We start from the raw sequence: 26,953 nt of genomic DNA on the forward strand, positions 1-26,953 counted from the left end.
AAACTTTATTCAACTTAAACAGATGTTCAAGAAATTTCCTTTTTCGGTAAAGTACGGTAAAATTTGACAATTATTTATGGGGGTTCAAATGTGGGGTTTGATGTTTGTGGGGTCGGAGAAATAATTTATGAGTGGGGTGCAGTTACCCACATAAACTATAAACACAGCTAACAATTCTCCTTTTTCGGTAATTATTTATGGGGTTCAGATGTGGGGGTTGATGTTTGTGGGGTCAAAGAAAATAATTTATGAGTGGGGTGCAGTTGCCCACATAAACTATAAACACGGATAACGATTGCTTTTCTTTCCGAACATTATCTCTAACAATCTTAATTTAGCTTAAAATGTGCCGATCATAGATTTTGTTGATTATGTTACGTATTTTATAGTAAAAAAATAATATAAAAAGGTTCATTGTTTTATCTCCATCGCAACTAAGAAATTTTAATTCATTAATAATAGATATAACAACAAACATAATTTGTGAAATCTATTAAAAATGAATAATAATAACTTTAATAACTTTACCAATAATGGATTTAATAGTAATTTACATTCTGAAATCATTACATTTGATATTCCGGGGATAAAAATTATAGTTATACCTACCTTTTTCCAAACGAATAATTCTGAAATCTTTACGATTGATATACCAGGGTCCAAAATTATCATTATCGTACTTTCTTTCCAATGATTGATTCCTTTAAATGAACCTTTCTAAATCCTTCTCAAGACCTAACTTATTCGTTTACTTGAAACTCATATTGTATTGTATGCGACTACGCGTATTATTATCATAGTTTTTTTATCAACTTTTTTATCCTTTATCAGCTTTTTTTATCCTTATTAACAGCTTTTTTTATCCTTATTAACAGCTTTTTTTTTATCCTTTATTAACAGCTTTTTTTATCCTTTATTAACAGCTTTTTTATCCTTTATTAACCTTTATTAACAGCTTTTTATCCTTTATTATCATCTTTTTTTATCTTTTTTTTATCTTTTATCAACTTTTTTTATTTTATTTTTATCTTTTATTACTTTTTTTTATATATATATTTTATCAACTTTTTTTACTTTTTTTATATATTTATCAACTTTTTTTTACTTTTTTTATATATTTTATCAACTTTTTTTACCTTTTTTTTTATCTTTTTATCAACTTTTTTTACTTTTATCATTTATCAACATTTTTTACTTTTTTTTTATCTTTTATCAACTTTTTTTATTCTTATCATCTATTTTTATTTTTTATCAACCTTTTTTTATTCATTATCAACTTTTTTTATTTCATTCTTTATTATCTCCTATTTGTAAGATGATATTTAAATTTTCAAATAAAGTATTTGCAAAATCACATTTAATATTTATGAAAAAGATACCCATCAAAGTGTCAAATAACTATTACATGGTTATTATGATAGGTACATTATGATTGAATTATTCACCCTTCCTTTGATTGTTTTTTATGTAAAGGATCCAGCATCAAAAAAGTTTTCGTGTAAGATTTCACGGATTTCACGTGATTTTATCAATAATCAAATAAGGGATTCCTTAACGTACACTGGGGGCGTACGATATTAACGTACGGAACTGGCCGGAATTAACGCACGTGCACGTGCATAACTCCTAAACTCGGGCCGCCAGGTGTACGTTAAAATTGTACACCCCCCCGTAAGATAAGGACGCCCTGAATTTAATGTCGAACTATCACGTGACTTTATTTAGTGAATGGCTTCTTTTATTTTGCATAATTTTTTTTATTTTGTATGTTAAAATACCAATTCCAACTAAGGTAATGTATAATGGTTATAGTGAAAATTTATTAAAAAGTGGTAAATATAAAAAGGTGAGTTTGTTGTTAATTAATTTTATCGCTATAAAAAAGGAAGAAAATGAAATGAAAAAAAAAATGCCAAAAAAGAACTTTTGTATTCTTAAATGACAAGTCCATTATTATTATTAAATTTTTCATTTTGTAACTTAAAGACTATTTATTACTGCTGGAACATAGGCTTATGATTACGATAAGTGATATATAGATAATAATATTAATATCGTTGCGACATTGACCTTCTTCCATTTATCACTATATGAATTCAAAAATCAAAATAAATAAAAAATGAAAAGAATAAAGGTATCAAAATCTGTATATGTATTTTTCTTTAAAGTAATAACAAGGTTAAATATTTACATATTTTTAATAATATTTACTTCTTTAGAGTTTTAATAATACAGTATCGTATTTTACTTTCATGTTCTATTCATTTGAATTAAAAAATAAACCCTTATGAGCATGAATTATAGTAGTTACATTATAATTTTGTAATAATTTTCAAATAACATATTGATTGAAGGTAGTAATTGAATTTCATTAGCCTTTTTTTTTGCTGATTTTTCTCCTGCTATAAATCCAGGTTTATCAATGACACTCAAGCTCCTTGGCCATTAGTCTGGAAACAGCAAAAATTATCGATTTGTTAATGTAAGCTTAAACATTCCCTCCAAATAAGTGTAAATCTGATATAATTTAAGGCATGTTGTGTGTTTTTCTGACATTATTACCAAACCATGTATTTGAATGGCCGCAAGTGCCAATCAAACCTTCCTTCGTTTTAAGAAAATTCGTTAACATGATGTGAAGATCTGGTATAACTTGGGAAAATTTGATATATTACAGTAAATTGTCATTTTATATATATTTTATATATTTTTTATATTTTTTATAGACTTCATTAATTAAACGGCATACAGCCTTTTAACATAAACAAAAAAGGCGCATGAATAAATTTGATATGCACCTTTTAATATTTCATCTATGCATAATTTTTGATAAACATTGGGTAATTGAAACAAGATTTTTTAGTTATTATTAATTGAATTAATAATACTGCTGCGCCAAAGGAGTCCCTGTCAGCATATGATAAATTCCTTAAAGAATGTGCACTTTATTCATGTTGATATTTTGTTGAATATCTTAAAGAACATTTGAAGATTCTAAGATAAATCGGTAAATCGGAAGTTTGATATTGATAAAAAGCAAAGTATCAGTTGCGTTATTTATTTATCCCGATCAGTATTGATTCTATGGTCATCTGCTGTCCGTCCGGCACGTGATGAATGCGCAAATAATAACTGCGCTTCGGACTTGGTTTCAAGTAAAAATAATAAATTATTCCAAACATATGAAGTGATAAATTTTGTTTATTCTTGAAACAATTTATAAAGCTGAATTAAAAAAAATTGTTTGGGTCATTACAGTGAGATTATTACTATGAGATTCTTGTTCTATACGATATGTAGTAATTTATTTCTTCATATATAAGTGACAAACTTTTAGACGTTATCAAAGTCTACTATAATTATGTTAAGCAATGAACAATAGATTGCTAGTAGATGGAAAATATGAATTCATAAATTTAGTTAATTTTGTTTCAATAATTTATTCTGAAATTATTCTTGCAATCTGTAGGCAAATTTGATTTCTCCCCAAAAAAAGTGTTATGTGTGGTAACATACATATTTGGAAATTTAGAAAAGAATGGTAATTTGTATTAACATAAGAAGTTACCCTGTATGAAAAAAAATAAATATTTACACTTTTACGGTCTAGCTTTTAAATGCCATGAAAAAAAGTTAAACCCTTTAGTTACTATTTGGTTTAGTCGATAAAAAGATTACCGCCATTGTAAAGAAGCCCCATGATCGTAGCTAATTTAGATGTGATTGACATATCAACCAATTAAATTCACTCGTACTTTATATAAAAATAAATGATATAAAAATGGATATAAAAGAGTTCACTTCTCAGTTCCATCAGAACTTTTCCACAGAAAAATAAATTTATAAACTCTATTAACAAATGGATAACAATTATAATTTCAACTTTATTGATGATGGGGATATACGACCGCAAACAACTGATTCTCAAACAGAAAATCCAAATGTTAATTACAATAATAGTTGTTTCATGATGAATACCAATACACCTGATAGCGTTACTAATATGTCTTCACAATCTTATCCTATCGCTTCATCAGATCTCTCATTCCCTTTACCGCAGTATACTCAACAAATTCAACAAGCTCAACAACCTATTTATCAACAAAATAATACTGAAAATAACATTCAACAACAATTGTTCGACACTACTCAGCCTATTTCTCTGAATGTACCGCATTTCGTTCAAAATAGTTCTTCACCGTTCGATGCTTCTCAAATTAATCATTCTGAAATCTTTACGTTTGAAATTCCCGGGATCAAAATTATCGTTATACCTACTTTCCCTCCAATGATTAATTCCTCTCAAACGAATAATTCTGAAATCTTTACATTCGATATTCCTGGGTCCAAAGTTATCATTATCACACTTTCTTTTCAATGATTAATTCCTTTAAAATGAAACTTTCTGAAATCTTTAACATTCTCGGGGCCTAATATATTAATTTGATATGTTACCTTGAATATTGTAAACATTATTATTATCACAGTTAATTTTTTTTAATTATTATTCTTTTTATTTCATTCTTTTATTATTTCCTATTTGTAAGATGGTTATCAAATAAAGTATTTGTTAAATCTAAATCACATTTAATATTTATGATATATCGGCGGATTGATTCCCCTTTGCGTTAAAAGTGATTTTTAAAGAGATTTTTGAACCGACAGAGATTAAATTATGAGTTGAATAAAAATCTATGTTTGCGAAACTTAAGTATAAAATACCATTTCGCTAACAAAAACCCATTTCTTACCTACATAATTTTATCATGGCTAACTTCATAAAATAGGTTAAATATTATTCCGATCATATTAAAACCGCAGCCTTTAATTAACTATTTTATAAAATGTCATAAGTTGAGTCCTCATTGCGACCACCAATCCTTTATCATTATTCAGTTTAACAAAATCTTGACAAATCCTTATTTAGTAAGAAATATCAAAATTTAACTGTTTGTAAATTCTGTAATCAAATAGATTTCATAATAAAATAAAGTATGCCCTCATTGCAACTTATCAACAATATTCGGTATTTAAATATTATTCCGGCAAAACTTTTTTTTTACTTTTGTAATAAAATTTCCTTTTTATTAGAATAATAAATTCGATGGCTTCATCTAATATAAATTGAACATGAAATCCGAATCCTATATTTACGTAATATATTATATATGTTGTATCAGGTCTACATACTGTATATAAAAGAAAATTATGTATGTATGATTTTCTTTTGTTTAAAAAAAAAATCAAAGGAAAAAAGAAAAAGAAAAAGAATATTTTTTTGTTAATTTACATTTACATTTTAATTTTAGCCTGACAATAAAAATTTTATTTCAAATCAACCATCGTCTTTAATTCTTTTAAATTATTTGATTTTATTAATTCGATATGATTTTTTAATTTAATGCTTTTTTATTTTTATTTTTTTTTTAAAAAAACATGGTATGCGTTATATAAATTTGTTTGAAATAAAGTAAAATTATTAAATTATTCATAAATTTTTTCGTAAATCCCAAGTTTGTTTCAAGTCTATCATGAAGGAATTTTTCATATTGTTCTATTTTTTTTTGAAATATCTTTTTTCTTTTGACACGTTAGTAGAAATTATCTGAAAAGTGATGAGAGGATGAGAGTAAAAAAAAAGTGTAGTGTGTCGATGGAATAGTTTATCGTTAGGCTCGCTATTTTGATCACGCTTGTTCGTATTTCAGTAATGTATTCTTCTTCCCAATCGTTATCTTTATAGTATTGAAGTTTTAATCGGGGATCAAGAACTAAAAAAAAAATATTAATAAAGTTAAAAATTAGAACAAGATTAACATAAAAATATAATAAATATACTTATAGATACATTATACACTAAGGCGGATGTACTGGCGGATGTATAGTGGTAGTATAAGATTGAAATTAGCGTTGAGAATTCACGTGCAAGATTATTAATTTTATTGGCTGATTGATACCATAGAAATTCCGTGGAATTAGCAACAAGATTTTCTCTTCTTTATCAACATCAGTTTTTTCTTTACGGAATTAACAGAAAGATGTTCAAATATTTTTTTTTCCGGTTTGCTCCTTATTATCTTTTTTTTCTTTCTTCGTTTATAGGTAAAATTTTTTTTTTGATTCTCCAAATATTTACAATTTAACGATTGTCGAGATCAATCCATTGCTTTTACATCCTTATTATCCTTCTATTGGCAGTAAATCAAATATATTTGTATTTTGGATATTGCTAAATCTCACCGGTGGTTTGATTATTATCAAAACCGGTGATAGCCGCCAAAAATTACAATTGGCCAGAGTTTAAAATGCCGGTTTATAAATTTGGCTGGAGTTAAAATACTTTTTGCAAAATTTTAACTTAAATAATAAATATATTAGTTAACAAAAAAACTTTTAGTAAAGTGAAAAAATGAAAAAATCAAAATTTTGCATTAAACAGCCTTTTTGATCTTAGACAAATCTCTTCTTCTTGTAAATTTACATATAGGATAACTATTTAATATGTGTAGTCAATTATTTAATTTAATATTAATCTTATAAAATTTAAAAATCGGACCGGTGAAAATCACCAGTGGTGTCAAAGTCGAATTTTGGAAATTTACTGATAGACAATATTTTTCTTATCATACTATAAACGGTGACCGTTAAACGTCCGAAGCGGCGTCACGCTGCACGTTTTTCCAAAGTGAATTCTTATTAGTGTTATATTTTGCAACGATTTGTAAACATTATCTTTATTGTCAAACTCAATTGTTATAAAATACCGAAATTAAATAATTTGTAATGACTATTTGTAATAATAAATAAAATTTCGTTAAGATTTAATCATTGAAATTAATCGCTTTTCTTCAGACAATCTCTCTTGTAATCTCTTACATTTTTTAATGCGTTGTAGTCATTCAAACGAAAATGGCTTAAAAAGTATATCATTAAGAGCACGGTCCCTGGAAATTGCCACAATTTTGCGTTAAAGATTTTAATTACGAAAATAAATTACACAAGAATTATGTTTTTTCGTTTATTATTAATGAATCTTAAATAACATGAAGAAATAGTTTAAAAACAACTAAATTTATTATATACTTAAACTAAAGTTTAATAAAGTCTAATTCTAAGCTAAGAGTATCGAAATTAAATAAGCTAATAGTATAAACTTAAATGAAGTACATGCAGTTATATATTATCACGTGTATATAAGTCACGTGTGGGACAGACAAACATTGCATGATTTTGCGTAGAATGTAAAAGTCCTCGGACAATAAATTCTTTTTTTAGTTTATTATTTATATGGCGAATCAATACATGTGTTATTGATAACAGAATTTCACAATAAACATATTACATCCCATCAAATTATATAATTTAATTACAATGTATAGTTAAGATCCTTTACATATATATAAACAATTATTTATTAAGCAGTATAAAGTATTAATTAAATTTTTTTAATACAAAAATAGTAATTACGCCTAACTTTATTGGTGAATATTAAAAAAAAAATCTTAAAGAATGGCTCAGATACACACCTGTTGAAAATGGGGAAAATCATCAAATTATTAGTTGTGTCACCAGAGGCGCTATGTCAACGGAAATTTAGTACGTTGATCGCTTAAAAATCCGTGGCAATCCAATCATAACAAGAGGAATTAATTTAATTAATTTTATGGAAGTATTATTGTGCTACAGTATGACGTTTGTGTGTTTGTGAAATAGTTTGCCGGATATCCCAAAAGTTATTACTAAGTCCCCACATACACAAAACACAAGATTTTGTTTATTATGTTTTACGTATTTTATAGTAAAAAAAATAAATATAAAAGGCTCACTGTTTTATCTCCATCGCAACTAAGATATTTTAATTCATAAATAATAGATATAACAACAAACATAATTTGTAAACTCTATTAAAAATGAATAATAATCACTTTTTTAATAATGGATTTAATAGTAATTTACAATCTGAAATCCTTACATTTGAAATTCCCGGGATCAAAATTTTCGTTATACCTACTTTTTCTCCAATGACCAATTCTCCTCAAACGAATCATTCCGAAATCTTTACAATTGACATTCCTGGGTCCAAAATTATCATTATCACACTTTTTTTCCAATGATTAATTCCTTAAAATGAACCTTTCTGAAATCATTCTCAGGTCCTAACTTATTCATTTGATATGTTTACTTGAAACAAAATATATCGTACGCATTATTATTATCATATGATAGTTAATTGTTTTTTTTATTCTTTATTATTCTTTTTATTTTACTCTTTTATTATCTCCTACTTGTAAAACGCTATTTAAATTTCAAATAAAGTATTTGTAAAATCACATTTAATATTTATGAAAAAGATCCCTATGAAAGTATCAAATAATTACCGTATTTTGCGGTAAGTAAGCACCCCCCGAAAATAAGCACCCTGGCCAATGATAGGATTGAACTACTCACACTTCCTTTGATTGTTTCATGTAAAAGATCCAGCGTCAAAAAAGTTTCATGATAAATATTAAAATACCTATTTCAACTAAGGTATGTATAATGAATATAGTGAAAATTTATTAAAAAGTGGATTTATTTATTAGCAAATATAAAAAGGTGAGTTTATTGTTAATTAAAAAAGAAAGGGAAAATGTAAAAAAAAAAGCTTTTGTATTCTTAGATGCCATGTCTATTATTATTATTAAATTTTTATTTTGTAATTTACTAAGTAGTGAAGGCGTTATGATTACGCTAACTTCAATGGACGTGATATACTGGTATACGTGATATATAGATAATAATAATAATATCGTGCGACAGTGCGACAGTGCGTGAATTTCAAAAATTAAATTTTTTTTTAAAAAAAGGAATGAATAAAATATCAAAAATAGGTATATGTTTTTCTTGTAGATAAAGTAATGGAAATAGTTTATAAGGTTAAACATTTTACATGTTTTTAAATCTAATTATTAAAATTACTTTCCGTTGATTTGTTTATTTGATAAAGCAATTAGTATATCATGTGTTTTTTTAAAAAGATAGATTGATACATTGGATGATATAAAATATATAACCTAAAATATTAAATCACATTTTGTTACTATAAATATTCATAGTACTAGTCATGAAAAATATGAATTACAACTAATATAATTAATTTAATGTTTTGTAAGTTATTTTCTAAAAAAAATTCGATTCTTTCATAGTTGAACAATTGCGTTATTAATTCAAAAGATATGATTGCACTTTATGTATTTGAATGGGGCATTTCCGCGAGAGTAGTCCATATATCCAAATTCATATAAGCAATGGTAGACTTAATCTAAATGGAATTAATAAAAATATTATTAGTGATTTATGATCTTTATAAGTAAAAAATCTCATGAAAGAATACATTTTCAAGATTTTACAGCATTAATAGTTTAAGATATTGGAACACAATATGTGAATTATCATGTGAATATCAGGTGACTGATATTTATCGAAAAAGAATTTTTGAAAGGTAATTGGATCCTAATTCTACCTACTGGTCTCTGGCAAATTTCGGCCAGGGCCCCTGCCGAAATTATGTGACTGATCTCTTGTGTTTATTTTTTGTATTACTATTCTATAAATTAATAAAGAATCGTGATGATTCTTCACATACATTTATCATCTAATACCCAATGGAAATCCATGGGCTGTTAAATTTCACTATGCCAGAAAAAATAGTGTATCGCATATGCTGAACTGAGCTATTAGGTTTCCAAATAGTAGTACAATTTCAAAATTTCACTGTGCCCTTGTGTAAACTTAACTAAGCTTTTTGTATATATAGGGATTACAATATATAAAGGCCTTTTTAATGTAATAGTCATGACATATTCAAAAATCAATATGAGAAATAAGAAATAGAGTAATTAAAATTATTTTTAAAATCATTGTTATCTTTTTCAATATTAATTTTTAAAATATTAATATGTAGAATTTACACGTTTGTATTTTTGTGATTTTGGGAATTATATCTATTTTACTATCATCTATTTCACTAGTTATTTCTTTTTCCTATCATCTTAATCCTTTTGGTGATATGGTATACTTTTTACTTGTGCCTTCAACATTAATTGGAGATATTTTGTTTTTCTGAATATTTGTGGTGCCTTCAACGTTAATTGGAGGTACTTTAGCCATATTGTGGTATGGCTGGGTTCTCTCACAGAAAATTTTGTTGTCATGAACTTTTAGAGAAAGTATAGTATCAAATATTATTGTATATTCTATTTCCTAAACGAATGATTCACATCATTTATCCTTTTTAAAATTTCTATTATAGGAACCTGTGAGGTAAAATAAGCAAATATCATTATCATCAATTGTGCAGGAAAATTAGAGCATATAACTACAATAGCGACAAAAATATGTGGCAGGAATTGCAAAGAGTGGAAGTAACTCAGCAATTACAATAACGGTATAGTAATTTTCAAGCCAAATTCAAGGTGGATAGCGGTTAAGAATTGAACCACTAGCAGGTGATATATAATATAAGGCAGTGGGAGCTGGATTACATGTAGTTGGGAAACAAGTAGGCTTTACAAACAATGTAAACAATGTGCAAGTAGTTCTTTTATTTTGAATGTATAATACATTGTTTAACAACTGCTTTTCAAACAGAATGTTTTGATGAGAGAGCACCACCTGAAAGGCAAGGGTATTATAACTTTCTAACAGGTATAATTACTGTTACACATGATATGGGGTACTATGGCCGGTCGTTAGATATTACACTTGACGAAAATGTTAATAATCGTAATTTTAGACCCATATATCAATAAATTCTATTAATTTTAGCTGTATACGATTTTGGTAGCAGATTTCTTGTAAAGAAAATAGAAACCATCTCTATAATATTTTTTTTAAAAAAATTAAATATTTTTTTTTCTTCAAATGTTTGTTATATATTCATTATTGATTTGAAATTTAATGTTCAATATTTAAATTATAATAATTTATGGTTTGATAAAATAGTACTTTATTACAAAAAAATTATACTTAAATTGATTCATAAAATGGTATAAGGAAAGCTTGATTAAAACTCTGGTATCCGTTCACGATACTCTAATCTCAATCTCCATACTCACTCCAGTGGACATTATAGCTTGAAGGATCTTCATTTTCGCGATATGTCCATTCCTCAATAGAATCAACTTTGATTTGACAATCTGGATGGTTTTCATTCCACCATGCAACAAATTTTTCATGAATAGTGAGCCCTTTTGTTTGTAAATTTTCTTAATTTTGGAATGAGACATGAACATTTAGTCTGGCAGTCTCCAAGAAAACTGAGTTGATCAGATACTATACTGATACTGAGTTTAATCGTTATCGCTTTAGACTCTTCAGAATCACCGTCAGGCGAAATCGACCTCTAAATATCAATTATAATGGTTCAATATTCAGTAACACTTGAAAAGAAGCGTCGCCTTAATACCTTGTATCTGATTTTGGTGAGCACGGAACTAAGGACTTCAAAAAGTTTTCTCTTGCTCCGTTCATTTTACATTATAAAAACGACTTAAGGAGTACGATTACACCAATGTAGCGTACGACAAATGAATTATACTCATATACTCGGTATTTTTTTGCGCAAATAAAATTCTTTATTACCAAAAGCATTTCGCAAAAATAGTATATAACCCTTATGTCCAAAGGAAATACAATCGCGAACGCTTTCTCTGTTAAAATAAGTAGGGGAGAGCCTGTTAGCGAGCTCAACGACGCTATTAAGGCGAAAAAGGCACCAGAGTTCGATAATTTTACTACAGAAAGCTCAAGCTATGGAAAGTAGAAATTTCTGGCGGTCATAACGATCAGTTGCGGAATCTCTCACTCCAGGACAGTGACGAGCTATTAGTAATGAATGAAATAAGAGACTACTGGACCGAGAAACCACCTAAGAGGAACATTCATGTCGAACCGCTCGTGTCAAACGCCACTTCGAGCGAAGTGTTGGAATTAAGGGAACAACTCGCCTCGTTACGGGATTACTTAATAAGTCTATCTATGGTTCCACTTTTTCTTCGTATAAATTACTTCGAAAATCAGATAAAAAAATATGTTTGGCTAAACACCCGAAATCTTTTATTGAGGGGATTTATTAATCTGCCATTGCATTGCAGACTTCAACGTCATCGTTAGTCCGAAACGGATGAAGGGATTCAAATGGACCGTAGATATCGAAGACGCGACTCTCGAAGACCTCAAAGAATATATACGCAAAGAATGTGAACTATCAGCACTTGAAATGTAGCGGTATTAAAATTCATAAGTGATGGGAATAGATATTCACCTCGGAACGATCAAGACCTCTGTAAAATGCTCCGGCGATTCGTATCGAAGAACAATTTCAAGCTAATCGTAGTCATAGTGACAACCTCGAAACCATTTAACGAATAAAATTTACATTTGCAGAATACATTACATTTAAAAAGAAAAGTTCACTATGTGAACAAATGCTTTATTAATATATGTTTGAAAATACATGTGAACGAAATTCTGTTTTTTTCTGATGGCACACGGTGTCCGAGCTCGTCAAAATTGCGCAGAAGAGTACACTATCGCTTTAAGATTTCGGCAATTACATAATCTTTATCATCCTTAGTTAGAATAATATAGATAAATAAATTTATTCCTTAAAATTTATTTCATCGTCTTGATTGAGATCTATTTTTTTTAAAAAAAAATAATTATTATTAAAATTAAATTAATAATTTCATATATTTAAAAAACAGATGTCTTACCTGATTCAATCATCTGTCCACTCGCTTCGTTTATGTCCAGAAAGCAGTAAATAATATATAACAACTCATTATTTTTATCTTACTCTGAGAAGGCACACCTGAAAAAAATCTTACAATGAAAAATCACGTGCGCGTGAACAAATTGTTCACGCCAATCCAAGAAAAATTTCGATTGATTTTAAAGTGCTAAACTACAAGAACCAAATTCACACAAATTGTAATACCGATTACTTTTATCCATATTTACATTATTTTATACAGCAAACCAAACTTTTACCACGTAACTATATAGCGTAGTTTGCACCTAAATTCCGATTTCGACCTCTTTTACTACCTTAATCCTTTTCGTTTTTGGAGTCTTCTGTGTATCTGGAAAGTTATCTCCTCCTGCTTTGATTTCTTTTCTGTTCTTCAAGCGTCTCTTCAGTTCTATATCGCTAGAATAATAATTATTCACACTTTCTAAACATCTTTTAATTCGTAACTAAATAAAAATAAATCAGTCACTAATTGACATGGATCAATTGAATGCAGTTAATGGAACATACTTTTGCAACAAGCATGTCATTCACCATTGCTATTAATTCATCAACTTCGTCCAAGCTTTCTGGGATCTTTGTAGTAGGAAACCTACGTAGTCGACAAATTGACCCACATGGTATATCCATAACTAATTGCTGGAGATATTGACAAATAATAAATAGAATGTTTAATAAAAGACGAAATACTGTATAGGGGAATACCAGGTATCTTACCAGAATGAAGGAAACCCACAGCTTCTAATTGATGAGAAATTACAAAACTGAGGTTAAACCTCCTGACTTTTTGAACTAGTGTGTCTCGCATAGTTTTTGGTAATTTCTTAAATCCATCGGCCAAGAATTTGGTTCCGTCTTCCCCATCCCACAATTTTCCCTCTTCACTTATCGCATACTCTTCCGGTGTCCCCAACTTTCGTAAGATTCCATCACACTTACGCCCAAAAAGCTTTCGAACTTTTGAATCTTTTCTTCCCTTGTTTTTTCGTTGTCCTGAAGCACGAGAGCAACCTTCACCCCTAAAGGAAATTTCATTAAAAATTTTTCTTTATATTCAATGTGCTTGCTATATTTATATATAATGTACACTCACCGTATAAACTCTGCATCTAATACATCTAAAAAACAACTATCTACGATTATGCTCCAGAGGTTCGTCTTGAACCAACCCTCTAAGTGAGGATTAGAAAAATCCTGAGGCCTAAGTTCATACCGTAAAAGTCTAGTAATAACAAGTTTTAGTTCAAATAATATTGAAGATGCATGCAAAATTTTATTAATACTCACAAATGAGAAAAAACTTCATGAACGTAGTAATAGTCATAATCTCTCCGTGGGTTATAAGAAGATAAATCTATATCGATGTTGATTACCCTACGCAGATCTTGAGGATTATTCTAAACGACATAAACGTAACGTAATGGTTTATATACATTGCTATCATTGCTATACATTGGCGAAAGTAATTGATTATACTCACTTGTCGGTAGCGTAAAAGAAAGTCTAGCAGATTATCATCTACTTGCGGTTCTGAAGGAATATTACATTCTCTGATATGTTGCTGGTCAGGTTCACTGAAAAGATTCATGATTGTTTCATCACTTGTATCGATTATAAAACTGTGTAGATAGCTAAAAGCATAACTTATAGTTAGATTGTAATTATAACAAACTCTATGTATGCCTTAAATGTCTACCTTTCATGGTCCAAATTTATTGTATATTCATAAAGAATATCTTCAACGAACTTTCCGGAAGGTAATTTCCATTTGTTCTCCGGATGCAATTTGTGATACTTTGCTGAATATTCAGCCTTCATTTCGTCCTTTTACATGCAAAATATCGTTAGATTAGTTAGAATACAAATAATGATTAATACTACTACCTGAACTTTTTTTGCAATCGCTAGCTTGATTCGTTTAACTTCTTCCATCTTCGTTCTAATATTACGCCCACTGAAATCCTCATCATCATGATTATCATCAGAACTTTCTTCATCATTTTGACCAAGTTCTTCACTGTCGCTGACCTCGCTAACCTTGTCCTAGATATTGAGGTAAGTAAATTTATCATGCACAACAGAAGAAATATAACCCCGATTTTTAAATACTCACGGCAATTTCTGTAGTCTTGCCAGAAGTCTCGCCGGAGCCAACAAATTCGTCAAATGAGACATTAAACGTTTTGGTCTGAACCGTATTACAAAAAAATGATGTCAGTCATATCTGTACAAAATTCATTTGTTTATGAAACTGTGAGCTATACTTACCTTTTTGGTTGATGTTGCAGAAGCTGATTCTTCATCGATTTTTGAGACATTCCGTTTGTAAGAAGAGATTTGTTTTTCTTGCACCGCGAACGAAGTCTCCTTAAGATAGCGGAGACCTGTTCCTTCGAACTCTTTCATCCCTTCTTTCTGAAAATCAAAAATAAAGAGTTAGAAGAAATATTAGCACTAGAGATAGTTCTTGTAAAGGCAACCTACCCACTGCAATCGGGATTCTTCATCAACTATCTCGGATTCCATGATAATGTCTTCTAGATTCCAAAAGAGTTTTACCGAATTCGATTTTTTATCATCCTTTAACATAGAAAAGCAGATTAGAATAATCAAATACAACATGCAAAGTAATGCTCATGCAAAGTAATACTGCGTGATCAAACCACAGACAAGCAAGCAACTTTTGCCTTGCAAGCAAGCAACTCACAAGGTGTCTGTGCGAACAAGCAATCCGAAACTATCACGGACGAGCAAGCAACTCTTGTCTTATAAGCAAACAACTCATAAGGTGTCCGTGTGAGCAAGCAACTCACAAGATAGTCTGTTGAAACACTACAGCATTTCCCGTGAAAATACCAAAACAAAGTAACTCGCCTTAAATTCTTCTTTCCATTTCCGTGCCTTCTTCCCGATTTCAGTTGTTCCATCATAGTAACTAGTAATAGTATTTAGTTCAAGATTATATCGACTGTGTTCCATTTCTGGATCTTTTAAGTCACCCATACAGCGTCGGAAGTCTAAGAACTTCTTGAGCGAGGGATCATCTCTGTTCCGCCAAAAGGCTAAATATTCACAAACGATTACGTTAAAATAGAAAGCATTGTCATAAGAAATAGCTTCAGTCTGTCTTACCAGGATATTTCAGGGCGTTAATACATTCAGGACTTAGGTACATTTTTACGTCTTTATAAAGCTTTTATCGCGTTTTATACTCTCTGATTTTAAAAATAAAAAATTACTTTTTTTTATCTAATTTTTTCTAAAATTATTTTTTCATCATCTTAGTTTACTATATATGGTCAATGAGTGTAATACGATCACTAGCATGCAAAAATCACGTGCGCGTTACAATTACAAAACTACCGAATTTTTTCGGACGGGGGACCCTCGGATGCATATGCAGATCTCCGACCCACTATGGGAGGGTCGGTAAATTTTGATTACATCATAACACTTGCCAAGTACGCGACGACTGAAATTTTTTTTACGCAATTCAAATATCTATATATTCAAAACTTCAAACATTTATATTATAATCACTTCAATATAGACTTTATTTTTTAAAATATATAAAAAGCAAAATACATATATTTAAATTTAATACAATACACGTTAGAAATGTAATAACAAAGTATAGTATTAAAATATTGAATGTGAATCATGGCGGCGTTGTTTTTTTGAAGGTGATAAAGGATATATATTCTCTTTTAACATGTGTTTGTTCCTTTTTTCTTGAGTATTTCGTTCTTTCCAGATCTTATTTGAAATATCTCTTAACTTTTTGATATCTTCATTCTCATCAATTTTTTCTAAAATAAACGCCATTACTATATTTAATTGTTTAGCATCTTCTTTTATTCCATCAGGCACATTGACGGATAATTGTTTTATACTTTTTGCAATCAATTCTAGTTCATTTAAATTAGCAAGCAAATTTGTAGCTAATGTAATATGTTCTTGTTTCCAGATTGCCACATTATGGTTTAATGATGAATGTACAGGTTCTCTATTTTCTTGGTCATAAAGTGATAAAGAGAATTTTTTGGGATTTTGAGATGATGGTGGTGGTGTTTCAGGATTATGAAATGTTTTTTCATATTCATTATGTGAGGTTGGTGTTGTTTCAGGATTATGAAGAGAATCTTGTGGTAATAGTGATAGTGAAGGTATTTCAGAGTTATGATAAGAATGTACTTTAAAAATGTAATGTTAATAAAAAAGTTTAGTTATTATTTTAATAATTTAATTATCATTAATTACCTTGATTTGTTTCAAATTTTTTTACTGCTTCATCTCTCGTAGGTAAAGAAATATATGGTAAATTTTGATGATCAAGAGTGTTGTAATATTTTGGATGAGGTGGTTGTAAATCGCAACCAATTAATCCAAAGAATTGATGCTCTAAGATGTTTACATGCACAACTACGAGATAAAAAATCATGTAATATTAGGAAGTAATTGAACAATATATATTTTTGGTTCAAAATGAGTTGAGGTGTCAGAAATCACCCAAAGATATAAGGTATTACCATTAAATTCTATCTGAATTATTTTTTTTTCTTTACAGATGCGTTCAGCAGCTTCATCCCGTTTAGAATCTGGTGTGTAGTAAACTAGTTGATTATAATGGTTTTCAAGCTGAATTCTTTCTTTTGGCGAAAATAATGCATAAGATTCATATCGCTTCTTTAATTGTATTTGCAATTTACTTTTCAGACTTCTTTTTAAAAGAATATTTGGTGTGCTACTTTTATTTAAAATTACACTTAAAAATCAAAGCGTAAAAGATGACCATTATTTTGAAATTTTTGTAATTGATGAACCTTTAATTCACTATTAAAAGATTCGAGATGATTGTTTGTTGTTGGAATTTGTTCTAATGGAACTTGTAATAAATTAGCCACAACAATTCTTCCATACTTGCACCACCCAATAGCTAAATCTCCACACCAATAATCACGAATGTAATAAATAAAATCTAATGCACCTTGAATTATTGATATTTTTTTAGATTCTGTTTCTTGATTTATCTTATTCTTTAAAATAAAAATAATTAGTAAGAATTAAGAAACATAATATCAAGTTTTATAAATAATAAATTTATAAATATAACTTTAAAAAAGCTTTTGCATCTATTATTATTTGAGTAAAAACAGTGGTTGGTATCATAATCTTACTCAGTAAAGGAAAGATTATGACTCATAATGTATTCAACTGAATTATTTCCAAATGGATTAGTTTTGTCGATAAATCTTTGAACATTATATCTGAATTTTTGTGACTGATCTTCCATTAAAAACTCTTTTTGAATAGAATTAATCATGGCTTACTTGTATCATTAAATCTATATCGGAAAATCTTAAATTTTGTTTTTGGAAAAACTACTCAACTGTGTTATATATTCTAAAATATCATAAAAAAAGTATAAAAATGCCAACATTCTCCATAACGTTAATTTAGTATATAATTCATGATCATCATTACAGGAATTGAATTACAAATATTTTTAATAGCATTATACCATACAAGCCAATGTATCTCATATAATCTTTTTATTTTTAAAAATTGAACAATCCAGAAGATCCTAAATTTCTTTTAATTGTTAAATACGTGAGCATGAATTTTTGAAATAACCATAAATTTTTTTAACTAATAATTCAGCTTCCTTATAAAACTCTATTTCTTTTCTTTCATCTTTACATGCTAAAGCTAACCTATGGGCTATACAATAATTTACAATTAAAGGTTACATATATACTCTAGAAAGTTTTGCTGCTACACCTTCATTTTTTCCTAACATAACAGAAGTTCTATCTGAAGCAAATGCTATAAGTTTAGATAGAATTCCTTTTTTTAAAAAAATATCAATTATAATATTTGTAATACTCTTTGCATCACATTTAGTTAAGGGTAAAAGACATAAGAAATGAATTTTGAATATTCCTTGTTTAGTTACATATGAAATATATATATCTAAATATTTAGTTATTGTAATATCTGTGCTTTCATCAATTATTATTCCAAATCCCACAACAGATAATTCTTTCCAGATTTTATCTTCAATAGTTTTAGCTATTACTATTAGAAATTTGTGCCCTAAAATTTCATTTGTATAATAAGTAATTGATCCATCAGAGAGATTTGGTGTTTCTGATTTTTTCATCATTTCAATAATGGAAGGTAAAAGTCAGAGGGGTAAATTATTTTTTGATAAAAAATATACAACTTACATTATAGTAATAATATGTCTTACATTTGCATCAGATAAAAAAATTTGATTTTGTAAAGATTCCATTTGAATATGTGCTATTTCTAGTTTTTCAGCATCAGTATAATTTTTACATTTTACATGTTCTTTAACTGCTGACTTTTTTAAAATATTTGCTGCACCTTCTATTAATACAATACTTTAACTTTAAAAGTAGTAATAGGTTGCAACCCTTACTATTACAATACAAATTAGTACTTATCAATTACATACTATATTTTTATTTATGGCTAATATCATATCTTTTATTTGCTTAATTTTGATGAAAATTTTAATAAATCATATATTATTATAATTGCTTATTTTTTTATTTTTTGGATAAATTGGACAATATTTAATTACAAAAATTCTTAATAAGATTATCAAATAAATTGTAATATTTGATCAAAAGAATGACTTTTAAAATATTTTTATTAGTGATATCATATATTATTTAATATAATTTATTATATCTAAAAAACAGGAGTTTTAATTGATAGTAATAATATATTAAGCTAATAAGGAATAAAAAGAGATATAATGAATATTTTAATTGGGATATCATAATATTATTGAAAAAGTGATGAACTGTGAAATATTAAATTGTATATTATTGCAAAGTATGGTAATTAATAAAATGAAAAATAAAATAACAATAATTGGAAATTATCAACATATTTTATTATTCCCTATAAAAATTTTTATCTGAATATTTCCATTATTTCTCCATGTCTTCCATAAAAATTCTGTAAAAATGATACATTCATGGATATCTGTGTTAGCAAGATGAAAATTTCCATGATTTAAGGTTATTAATTCCATGAAAATGATACATTTACAGAAAAAACATGGAAAGATAAAACATGGATCAGAATTTTTACAGTGATTGTGAATTTTTGTACTAAAAAATTTTATAAGGTTATATAATTTGATTACTTATTTTTAGGCAATTTGTAAAGTCATATGTTGAATTTGCTTATTTATCTTGATAAAAATCTTGCATAGAACTATTATAAAATTTTTGACCTTTTTTGTTGCTTATATATTGCTCAAGATTCTATTCATAGATAGAAAAAGTATTTAATAGTTTAAAAATAAAAATTAGGTTATATTAAATATATTTAATTAAAGTAAATTTAAATTTTACTTTTTATTGTATTATTGATGTGTTTTTATAATACTGTTTTCTAAAACTATAAATGAATTAATTAGAATCTAGTAAATTTAAAAACAAAATCTTATCTGGAATAATATAATATTATTTATCTTTTTGATATCAAATTTACATATATAACTAGCCAGTATTTTTTTTATTCCAGTACCCACTACAGAACATGGGACTGAAGGAAGCAAATTTTAAGTGTATTAATTAATAGTATCATGGAATCAATGATTAAGAATCAGAGCATATTATATTTTAATTTAAATTAATTTTATAAATTTTAAAAATCTCAAGGATAATATTTTTTTTACATGAGGTTATTATAAATGGTGTAAATCATTGTTAGAATGAAAAAAAATCAGTTTACCTAATATATTGTTTTAAATTTATTATTTAAAAAAAAATACTTTTAAAAAAATACAATAAACTAAAAAAATTAATGTGACATTCACATTATTTTAGGTGGCAAATTTTACATGGCTAACAAATGATTGCATATTTTTAGTTTTCTTTCATTGATTTTGATTATTAAAAGTATACAAAACATGAAACATGTGCATATATGTAAAAATCAGCACATTTTGAAAAAATTTTATTTTATTTCACTTCATATGGGAAGAAGCTCAACATGAAACAAAAAGTCAGTGGCTTCATAATGTATATTTATTTAATTTAACTTGGGAAGATAAAATTTTTTTTTTTATTTCTATATTTACAACATACATATCATTTTGAAATAAAGGTAAATAAATAAAAAAAAATTATCTCATCCATATTTATATACATTACATCATTTTAATGAACGGATATTGTAATAACTGCGGTCTAAGAAGGGGATTAAGCTTCAATATTTCCTAAGGTGATGAAAAATTATAATGTCATTGATAAATTAGTCACTGGGGACTTATTGATTAAATAAATTCATGTGTGTAAAAAAAAAAAAATTTTATTATTTTTTTTTCAATGGAACGCGAGTGGGAAGCTGCTAACGGACTCATAGACGAGTTTGCTGATGAGGATTTTGATGAGGGTTGTGACAATTCATTTTAACACAATTATTTATTTATTATTATTAATTAGGATTTTCACCAAATTATTCCTTTTAAAAACGTATATATTATTAAGCCTCAATATTTCCTAAATAATAAAGAATTTTACTGTGGCTGAGATTTTTTTAAATTAGTCGGGGCTTATTCATTTGTTAAAAAAATTTTTCATTTTACATCACAAATTTTTTTAATTTTTTTAATAAACTATAAATAAAAACCAAGTTTGCAGGTGGGAGGGTTTGTTGTGACAAGTTTTGCAACAAATTGTTCAACCCTTTGAGTAGGGGGGAAAGGAAGAGGTAAAGGTGGGGAAGAAGGTGAAGGCTTTTTAAGGTCCGCTTCTTCTTTTTTTGTCCTTGTCTCATATTACAAATTTTAGTATCTGAGGATCTCTTTGGGACGCTACTCTATTCAATTGTGATTAATGATTAATGAGTAATGAGTAATGAGTAATGATTAATGATTATTTAAAATTTCACCCAAAGTATTTCCTTAAACGTATGAGATCATGACCCAAAAAGGGTATTTATTGCAAGATCTTTGTATGGGAAGTTGGGAACTTCACGGAGTACATATATAAAAATAAATACACTATTACTTTAAATTACTTAAAATAAGCTAATATGATACAAATTATAATCTTGTATTTATAATCATAATAAACAAATTTTCATGCTTCGTATTTTTTGGAATTTTTTAGGAACATGAAATCATCTACTGTATAAATCATTTTAACATTTTTTATGCAGTTTGCTGATTTAATATAATCATATTAAACCAGTTGATCTAGGTTATAGAGATATGGTTAGATCATACCGGTATCATTAGGTTATAGATTTAAGTTAAAGAAGTAAGTTTCTATACAAGATTAACTAATGACCTCACCCTTTTAATGACCCTCGATTGCTCACCATTTTGAGAAGCTTCCGCAAGAAGTATAATGGATAGAGAAAACATATATACAAAATAAAAGCCGGAAGCCAAATAGAAAGTATTAACATTAGGTTAAACCAATACAACTAGATCGCAGAACGACTTCTTTAATCTAACCATCGTCATGTATCACGGGCTACATCCCGAACATTTGTATTTATTTTTTATCTCTGTATTAATAAAGCGGGGACTTTGTCCCGTTGTTCTACAACAAAGACATTTATCTTCAAGTGAGTGAAGTAAAAAAAATAACATTAGCACATGACATTCTTCAGACGTTCGTAGGGTGTCACATGTTTTACTAACCATATCAGACTTGTGAGCTGCATTCAATCTAAAGATTAATTTCTTAGCGTGTCCAATAGGACGAAGTCCTTTTATGAAAGAATAAATTTCACAGATAATTTCTTTCATTGCAGCAAATTTTCAGCGTAAGACCGGAAAGAGCTTACCTCTAGCCAATTTAGAAGCTCGTTGTAGTTGAACACACCCTTTGGATCTCTAGTGTGTTTGTTAACAACGACAATATGTATTCCGTCAAATATATGTTTGTATTTGTTAAAGTTCGTCAATGGTATGTACTGAGTCGGATTGGTTGTATACAATCCTTTAGTTTGGTGTCGATTATTTCTGGATGGTTGCTTACGTGCCATAGTTTGATAAACGATTAGAGATTATGATATGTTATTATATATCACATATCTGTCAAACAGTCAAAGTATATAATGCTCAAATAATAATAATTAATATAATGACGTAATAATTACTAAAAATGCGAGAAACTTCGAAATCAAGATTTTGATTGTTAATATTTGCACAATGTTTGTATATATGGCAACGGAAGACCAAACAAAATTTATTTGCGTACAAAGTATTTTTATTTATACATCCCATTTTCACAGTCCATCCTGGTTAAAAACATTAAAAGAAGAATGGCAGAAGGAGTTAATAGAGGAGTTCGTGGAGCCTTTCAAGTAAGTGGAGAGAGAGATTGCATAGAGGAAATGGTCGAAAAGTATTTAATAAATTTTTTTTGTATAGAACGGAGGGAATCTTTATTCCTTACGGCACCGACGGAAAATTGATAACCCCACCAGGCCTTCAGCCGATTCCTATGACAACGATCTGGGATGTTTTGTGCCTTTTGTGGAAGTATTACATCAAAAGGAGACAAAAAAAAGTAACACGGGCCTATCTTATCAAGATGCAAGAGGATGCGGAGGCTCACCCATCGACGATCAAAAGCACATATTCAACATAAACAAAGAGGATTACAAAAAATGCACGAAGAAAAAAAAAGAAGAATCGAAAGGAAGAAAAAAATACAGGAAAGGAAGTCTGTGAACCAGTATATGTTCGGAGCGTCACTCCGTTGCGTGAAGGCACAGACGAAACAAGAGGGGGCGCTAATATACCGTGTCAACAAAACAGCATCGGAGAGGAGAGTGGAAATGATTCCCACACTCTTTCAAAATGCCCCAATCACGGAAGAATATGCAGGCTGCAGTCAAGCTTGGGGAAACTGTTCCTAATCGGTACCTTGGATGGCTCTTTGTGGACAGACAAACTCCCGAAGATGCCATGTTACTTTGTATTCCCGAACGATACGACTAAGGAAAAATGCGATAGTTCTTCCATGTGTCAAATATCAGTTGGTACAAGCCTCAATAAGACACCACGTAATAATTCGCTCGTTTTAGTTGAAGAAATAAGTAAATCTGATTGTTACCGTGTAGCAACCTCTCTCAATCTTAAGCTTCATGATGAATATTCTCAAAAAGATTCTATGAAAGAGCTTATCTGTAATGTACAAGAAGTTGTTCGGTTTGGATTTACCCATATCATTTTTATTGGAAGACGTTATTGTGGAATGATATTTATTGATTGTTATGGCCGCGTATTCGATTGGGATTCAATGAATTATATATTATGGTTTCTCGGAGATTACTTCGAAATCACATCAAAGGGATTTGAGACCAGTCGGATAGCATGGTGTGTATTGGGCGATGGAACCGTATATGAATTAGACATATGTATGTATATTATGTATATTATATTTTGCTTATATTTTACCTTAATGTTTTATAACGATTTCTTTCTTGAATTACCAGAAAAACTCAACTTATGAAGGGCAAGAAAAAAAAAAAGAAAACAAGCAAGTGTAATAGGTTTATGTATACTACAAATCTTATGATCGGTATATTTTGCATTATTGAAGTAATAATTTACCCTGTATTAATGTATTGAAAAGCAATATGTACTGTACAATATATGAACAAAGGTTTGCTTTATTTATATTTGGAAAAATAAAATCGCAAATATTGTATTCTTGTATTACTGCATGTATAGTTTTTTTTGGCTAATTCTCATATAATTTACATTGAAAGAATAAAACAACATGAGATTTATTTTTATTTTTTGCTGTATCATGCATAACATCGAAAAATTTGAGCGGATAGATTAAACGGATAATATCATATAGTGCCCCAAAAATCCGAACGATTTGACCAAGTCTAAAAAAAACGACATCAGTTGCTAGTGCGCATGATATTTGGGAAAAATATTGTTCGGAACAAACGAAATAAAACAAGGGGAATATTACGGTAATATTCGTACAACTACAATTTGTACAGTTTAGCTGATTCGTACAGTATGTATACTATGTATACTTGAAATCATCATCCCTGCACTTTTCGTACAGTACAGTTTACATATACCATTATATACCAACAAATCTTTTTTTGCTTAGCTTTTTTTTCTCAATTTATTAAAAAAACTTCACTTTAAAATTACATTTTCGTGTTACATCTGAGAAAAAAAAAATTTATTCACTGCGCGGGGTGATTACGTAATTAAATTTTACTTTGCTTTCTTTAATTAAAAAGGAAATCATAAAGGTTCTTGATCATTTTGCTAACAGTCTTCACAAATTCTTTGACACTAGTAAATAATAAATGTTTTGTTATAAATGGGAGAGAAATTAAGTAAACAGTTTATATTTAAATATAAAGTATACTTTTTAGCCACGTTCTGCACGTGAGCCTTGATCCAATTCCACAAACTTTTGAAGAAACTCAATATCTTTTCAAAGAGGTCTTTGAGCCATTCGGAGAGTTTTTGAATTACCCCAGTCACCCAAGCAATGAAGTTCTGGTACTCTTTATTATTGCAGGTCAGAATAAATTAGTCACGTTTTTTTGTGTTATTAATTTTATGTTATTTACCTTCTTTGGCTTTTTTAAAATCTTCTTCACTAAGATAATCAGACCTTTTAGGTGCCAAGCTACGAACGTATTCTCGAGTAATATTCGAATAATTAATAAAACCTTGATTTAAATCATCAAATTTTTCATTGATATAGTCATCTAGCTGATCTACATCTTTATCTTTTAGTTCTTCTTGAATCTCTTCAACCTGGTAATAAACGATAAAAAATTTACACCCAAGAGGCTAAAATATTGTGTTTATTAAACATCAATAATGACTTACATTTTTTTCAAAGCTAGACTTTGAATATTCCTGAAATTCTTTAACTGACTCTTTCACTTTATCTACGCCATCGCCACGTAATCGGAGAGTAACAATGGTATTGGTAGTGGTAGACATTTCTACTAGCTTGCTAAGTTGGAATTAAATTGGTAATGTTTATATATATTTTACCATGGCCATCTGTGTGACAATACGATTCTCAATGTTCAGGTAAAATGATTTTATTGATATATTTTAATAAGCATAATTTTTACGCCCAACATGTCGCTACTTTTGCAGCTAGATTTCATGATGGATGATGACACATGATTTATAGGTCTAAATGTCTTCTTTCCTTGTTTTGATTGTTAAATTCCGTGTCGCTCATGTACTATCTAATACAAAAATTTTTTTTCATTTGACAATTACATCGTCTCCTTGCAAATCGCACATGTTATGTATCCAGAATCGTGATTATGAAACAAAAATACAATGATGTTTTCAAATCCTAAACGAACAATAAAGATAAATTCAGAATTTCAGATGGGCTGAGTTTGCGTAAGTCATTGACAATTACAATAATGTGAAAGTTGAATATCACAAATTCCAAATTCTATTCATAAAAATCATCGATCTATGTTTTTTCGATAAAAAACTAATAATTAAACATAAAAATCAATATTGCATAATACTTTTATCAATAATATAATACATACAAATATACTTTAAATAATTTATGAATATCATTCATTATCTGTTATTTGTAACAACAATAAAAATTTAGAATTTTGGATTTTTGGAATAAATTTTATTAAAAATGAATTTGATTTTTTAGGAAAAAATGGGAACATAATACGCGAATTGGAATTTAACAATCAAAAAAGGAAAGAAGATATATAGATCTATAAATCATGTGTCATCGTCATAAAATCTAGCTGCAAAAGTACTAACCTGTAAAAAAAGTCGATCCATCTTTTATATTCCATCTTTTTTCTGTAAAAGGTTCATATTTCCGGAATTAATAACCTTATATCCCGGAATTTATCATTTACATTTTCCGTGAATGAATTACGTGAAAGGCTCATTTTACGGAGTTTTTACAGAAATAACGGATAAAAATTTTTTATAGTGCTGTAGCGACATGTTGATGGGCGTAAAGATTATCCTATAGAAAATTTTGATCATGTCTGGGTTTTTTGGAATGAAAACTAGTAAAAATGATCATTTATCGGAATTTTCCCCAGAAAATTTTTTATATGGTTATTCTTGTTAGAAATATATTTTACTACTAACATTACCAA

General features: G+C 28.4%; 6 protein-coding genes across 6 annotated transcripts; 3 read left to right on the forward strand and 3 right to left on the reverse strand.

Annotated features, from left to right (window-relative positions):
- Positions 1-3,859: 3,859 nt before the first annotated feature.
- Positions 3,860-4,381, forward strand: OCT59_014412 (uncharacterized protein; the record flags this gene model as incomplete). Its single annotated transcript, XM_025327821.1, has 1 exon — positions 3,860-4,381. One exon carries the CDS (start codon positions 3,860-3,862, stop codon positions 4,379-4,381), a length of 522 nt encoding a protein of 173 aa, XP_025169376.1.
- Positions 4,382-12,640: 8,259 nt separating this feature from the next.
- On the reverse strand, positions 12,641-15,968 carry OCT59_014413 (uncharacterized protein; the record flags this gene model as incomplete). Its single annotated transcript, XM_066149998.1, has 16 exons — positions 12,641-12,678; positions 12,756-12,779; positions 13,215-13,239; positions 13,304-13,432; positions 13,511-13,534; positions 13,752-13,812; positions 13,887-14,015; positions 14,081-14,190; positions 14,274-14,424; positions 14,490-14,617; positions 14,678-14,836; positions 14,907-14,981; positions 15,062-15,208; positions 15,278-15,373; positions 15,668-15,855; positions 15,926-15,968. 16 exons carry the CDS (start codon positions 15,966-15,968, stop codon positions 12,641-12,643), a joined length of 1,527 nt encoding a protein of 508 aa, XP_066002216.1.
- Positions 15,969-16,432: 464 nt separating this feature from the next.
- OCT59_014414 (uncharacterized protein) lies at positions 16,433-18,959 on the reverse strand (the record flags this gene model as incomplete). The annotated part of the gene is made up of 5 exons (XM_066149999.1): positions 16,433-16,986; positions 17,054-17,215; positions 17,323-17,479; positions 17,617-17,829; positions 18,552-18,959. The coding sequence occupies 5 exons, from the start codon at positions 18,957-18,959 to the stop codon at positions 16,433-16,435; spliced, it is 1,494 nt and encodes a 497-aa protein (XP_066002217.1).
- Positions 18,960-23,116: 4,157 nt separating this feature from the next.
- OCT59_014415 (uncharacterized protein) lies at positions 23,117-23,528 on the forward strand (the record flags this gene model as incomplete). Its single annotated transcript, XM_066150000.1, has 2 exons — positions 23,117-23,158; positions 23,226-23,528. 2 exons carry the CDS (start codon positions 23,117-23,119, stop codon positions 23,526-23,528), a joined length of 345 nt encoding a protein of 114 aa, XP_066002218.1.
- A 232-nt stretch (positions 23,529-23,760) lies between these two features.
- Positions 23,761-24,312, forward strand: OCT59_014416 (uncharacterized protein; the record flags this gene model as incomplete). The annotated part of the gene is made up of 1 exon (XM_066150001.1): positions 23,761-24,312. One exon carries the CDS (start codon positions 23,761-23,763, stop codon positions 24,310-24,312), a length of 552 nt encoding a protein of 183 aa, XP_066002219.1.
- A 745-nt stretch (positions 24,313-25,057) lies between these two features.
- On the reverse strand, positions 25,058-25,790 carry OCT59_014417 (uncharacterized protein; the record flags this gene model as incomplete). Its single annotated transcript, XM_025311666.2, has 4 exons — positions 25,058-25,124; positions 25,201-25,342; positions 25,409-25,598; positions 25,674-25,790. 4 exons carry the CDS (start codon positions 25,788-25,790, stop codon positions 25,058-25,060), a joined length of 516 nt encoding a protein of 171 aa, XP_025169373.2.
- Positions 25,791-26,953: the final 1,163 nt, after the last annotated feature.

The sequence above is a fragment of the Rhizophagus irregularis genome, chromosome 22, assembly GCF_026210795.1.
Source record: "Rhizophagus irregularis chromosome 22, complete sequence".
NCBI classification, from domain to species: Eukaryota; Fungi; Glomeromycota; class Glomeromycetes; order Glomerales; family Glomeraceae; genus Rhizophagus; species Rhizophagus irregularis.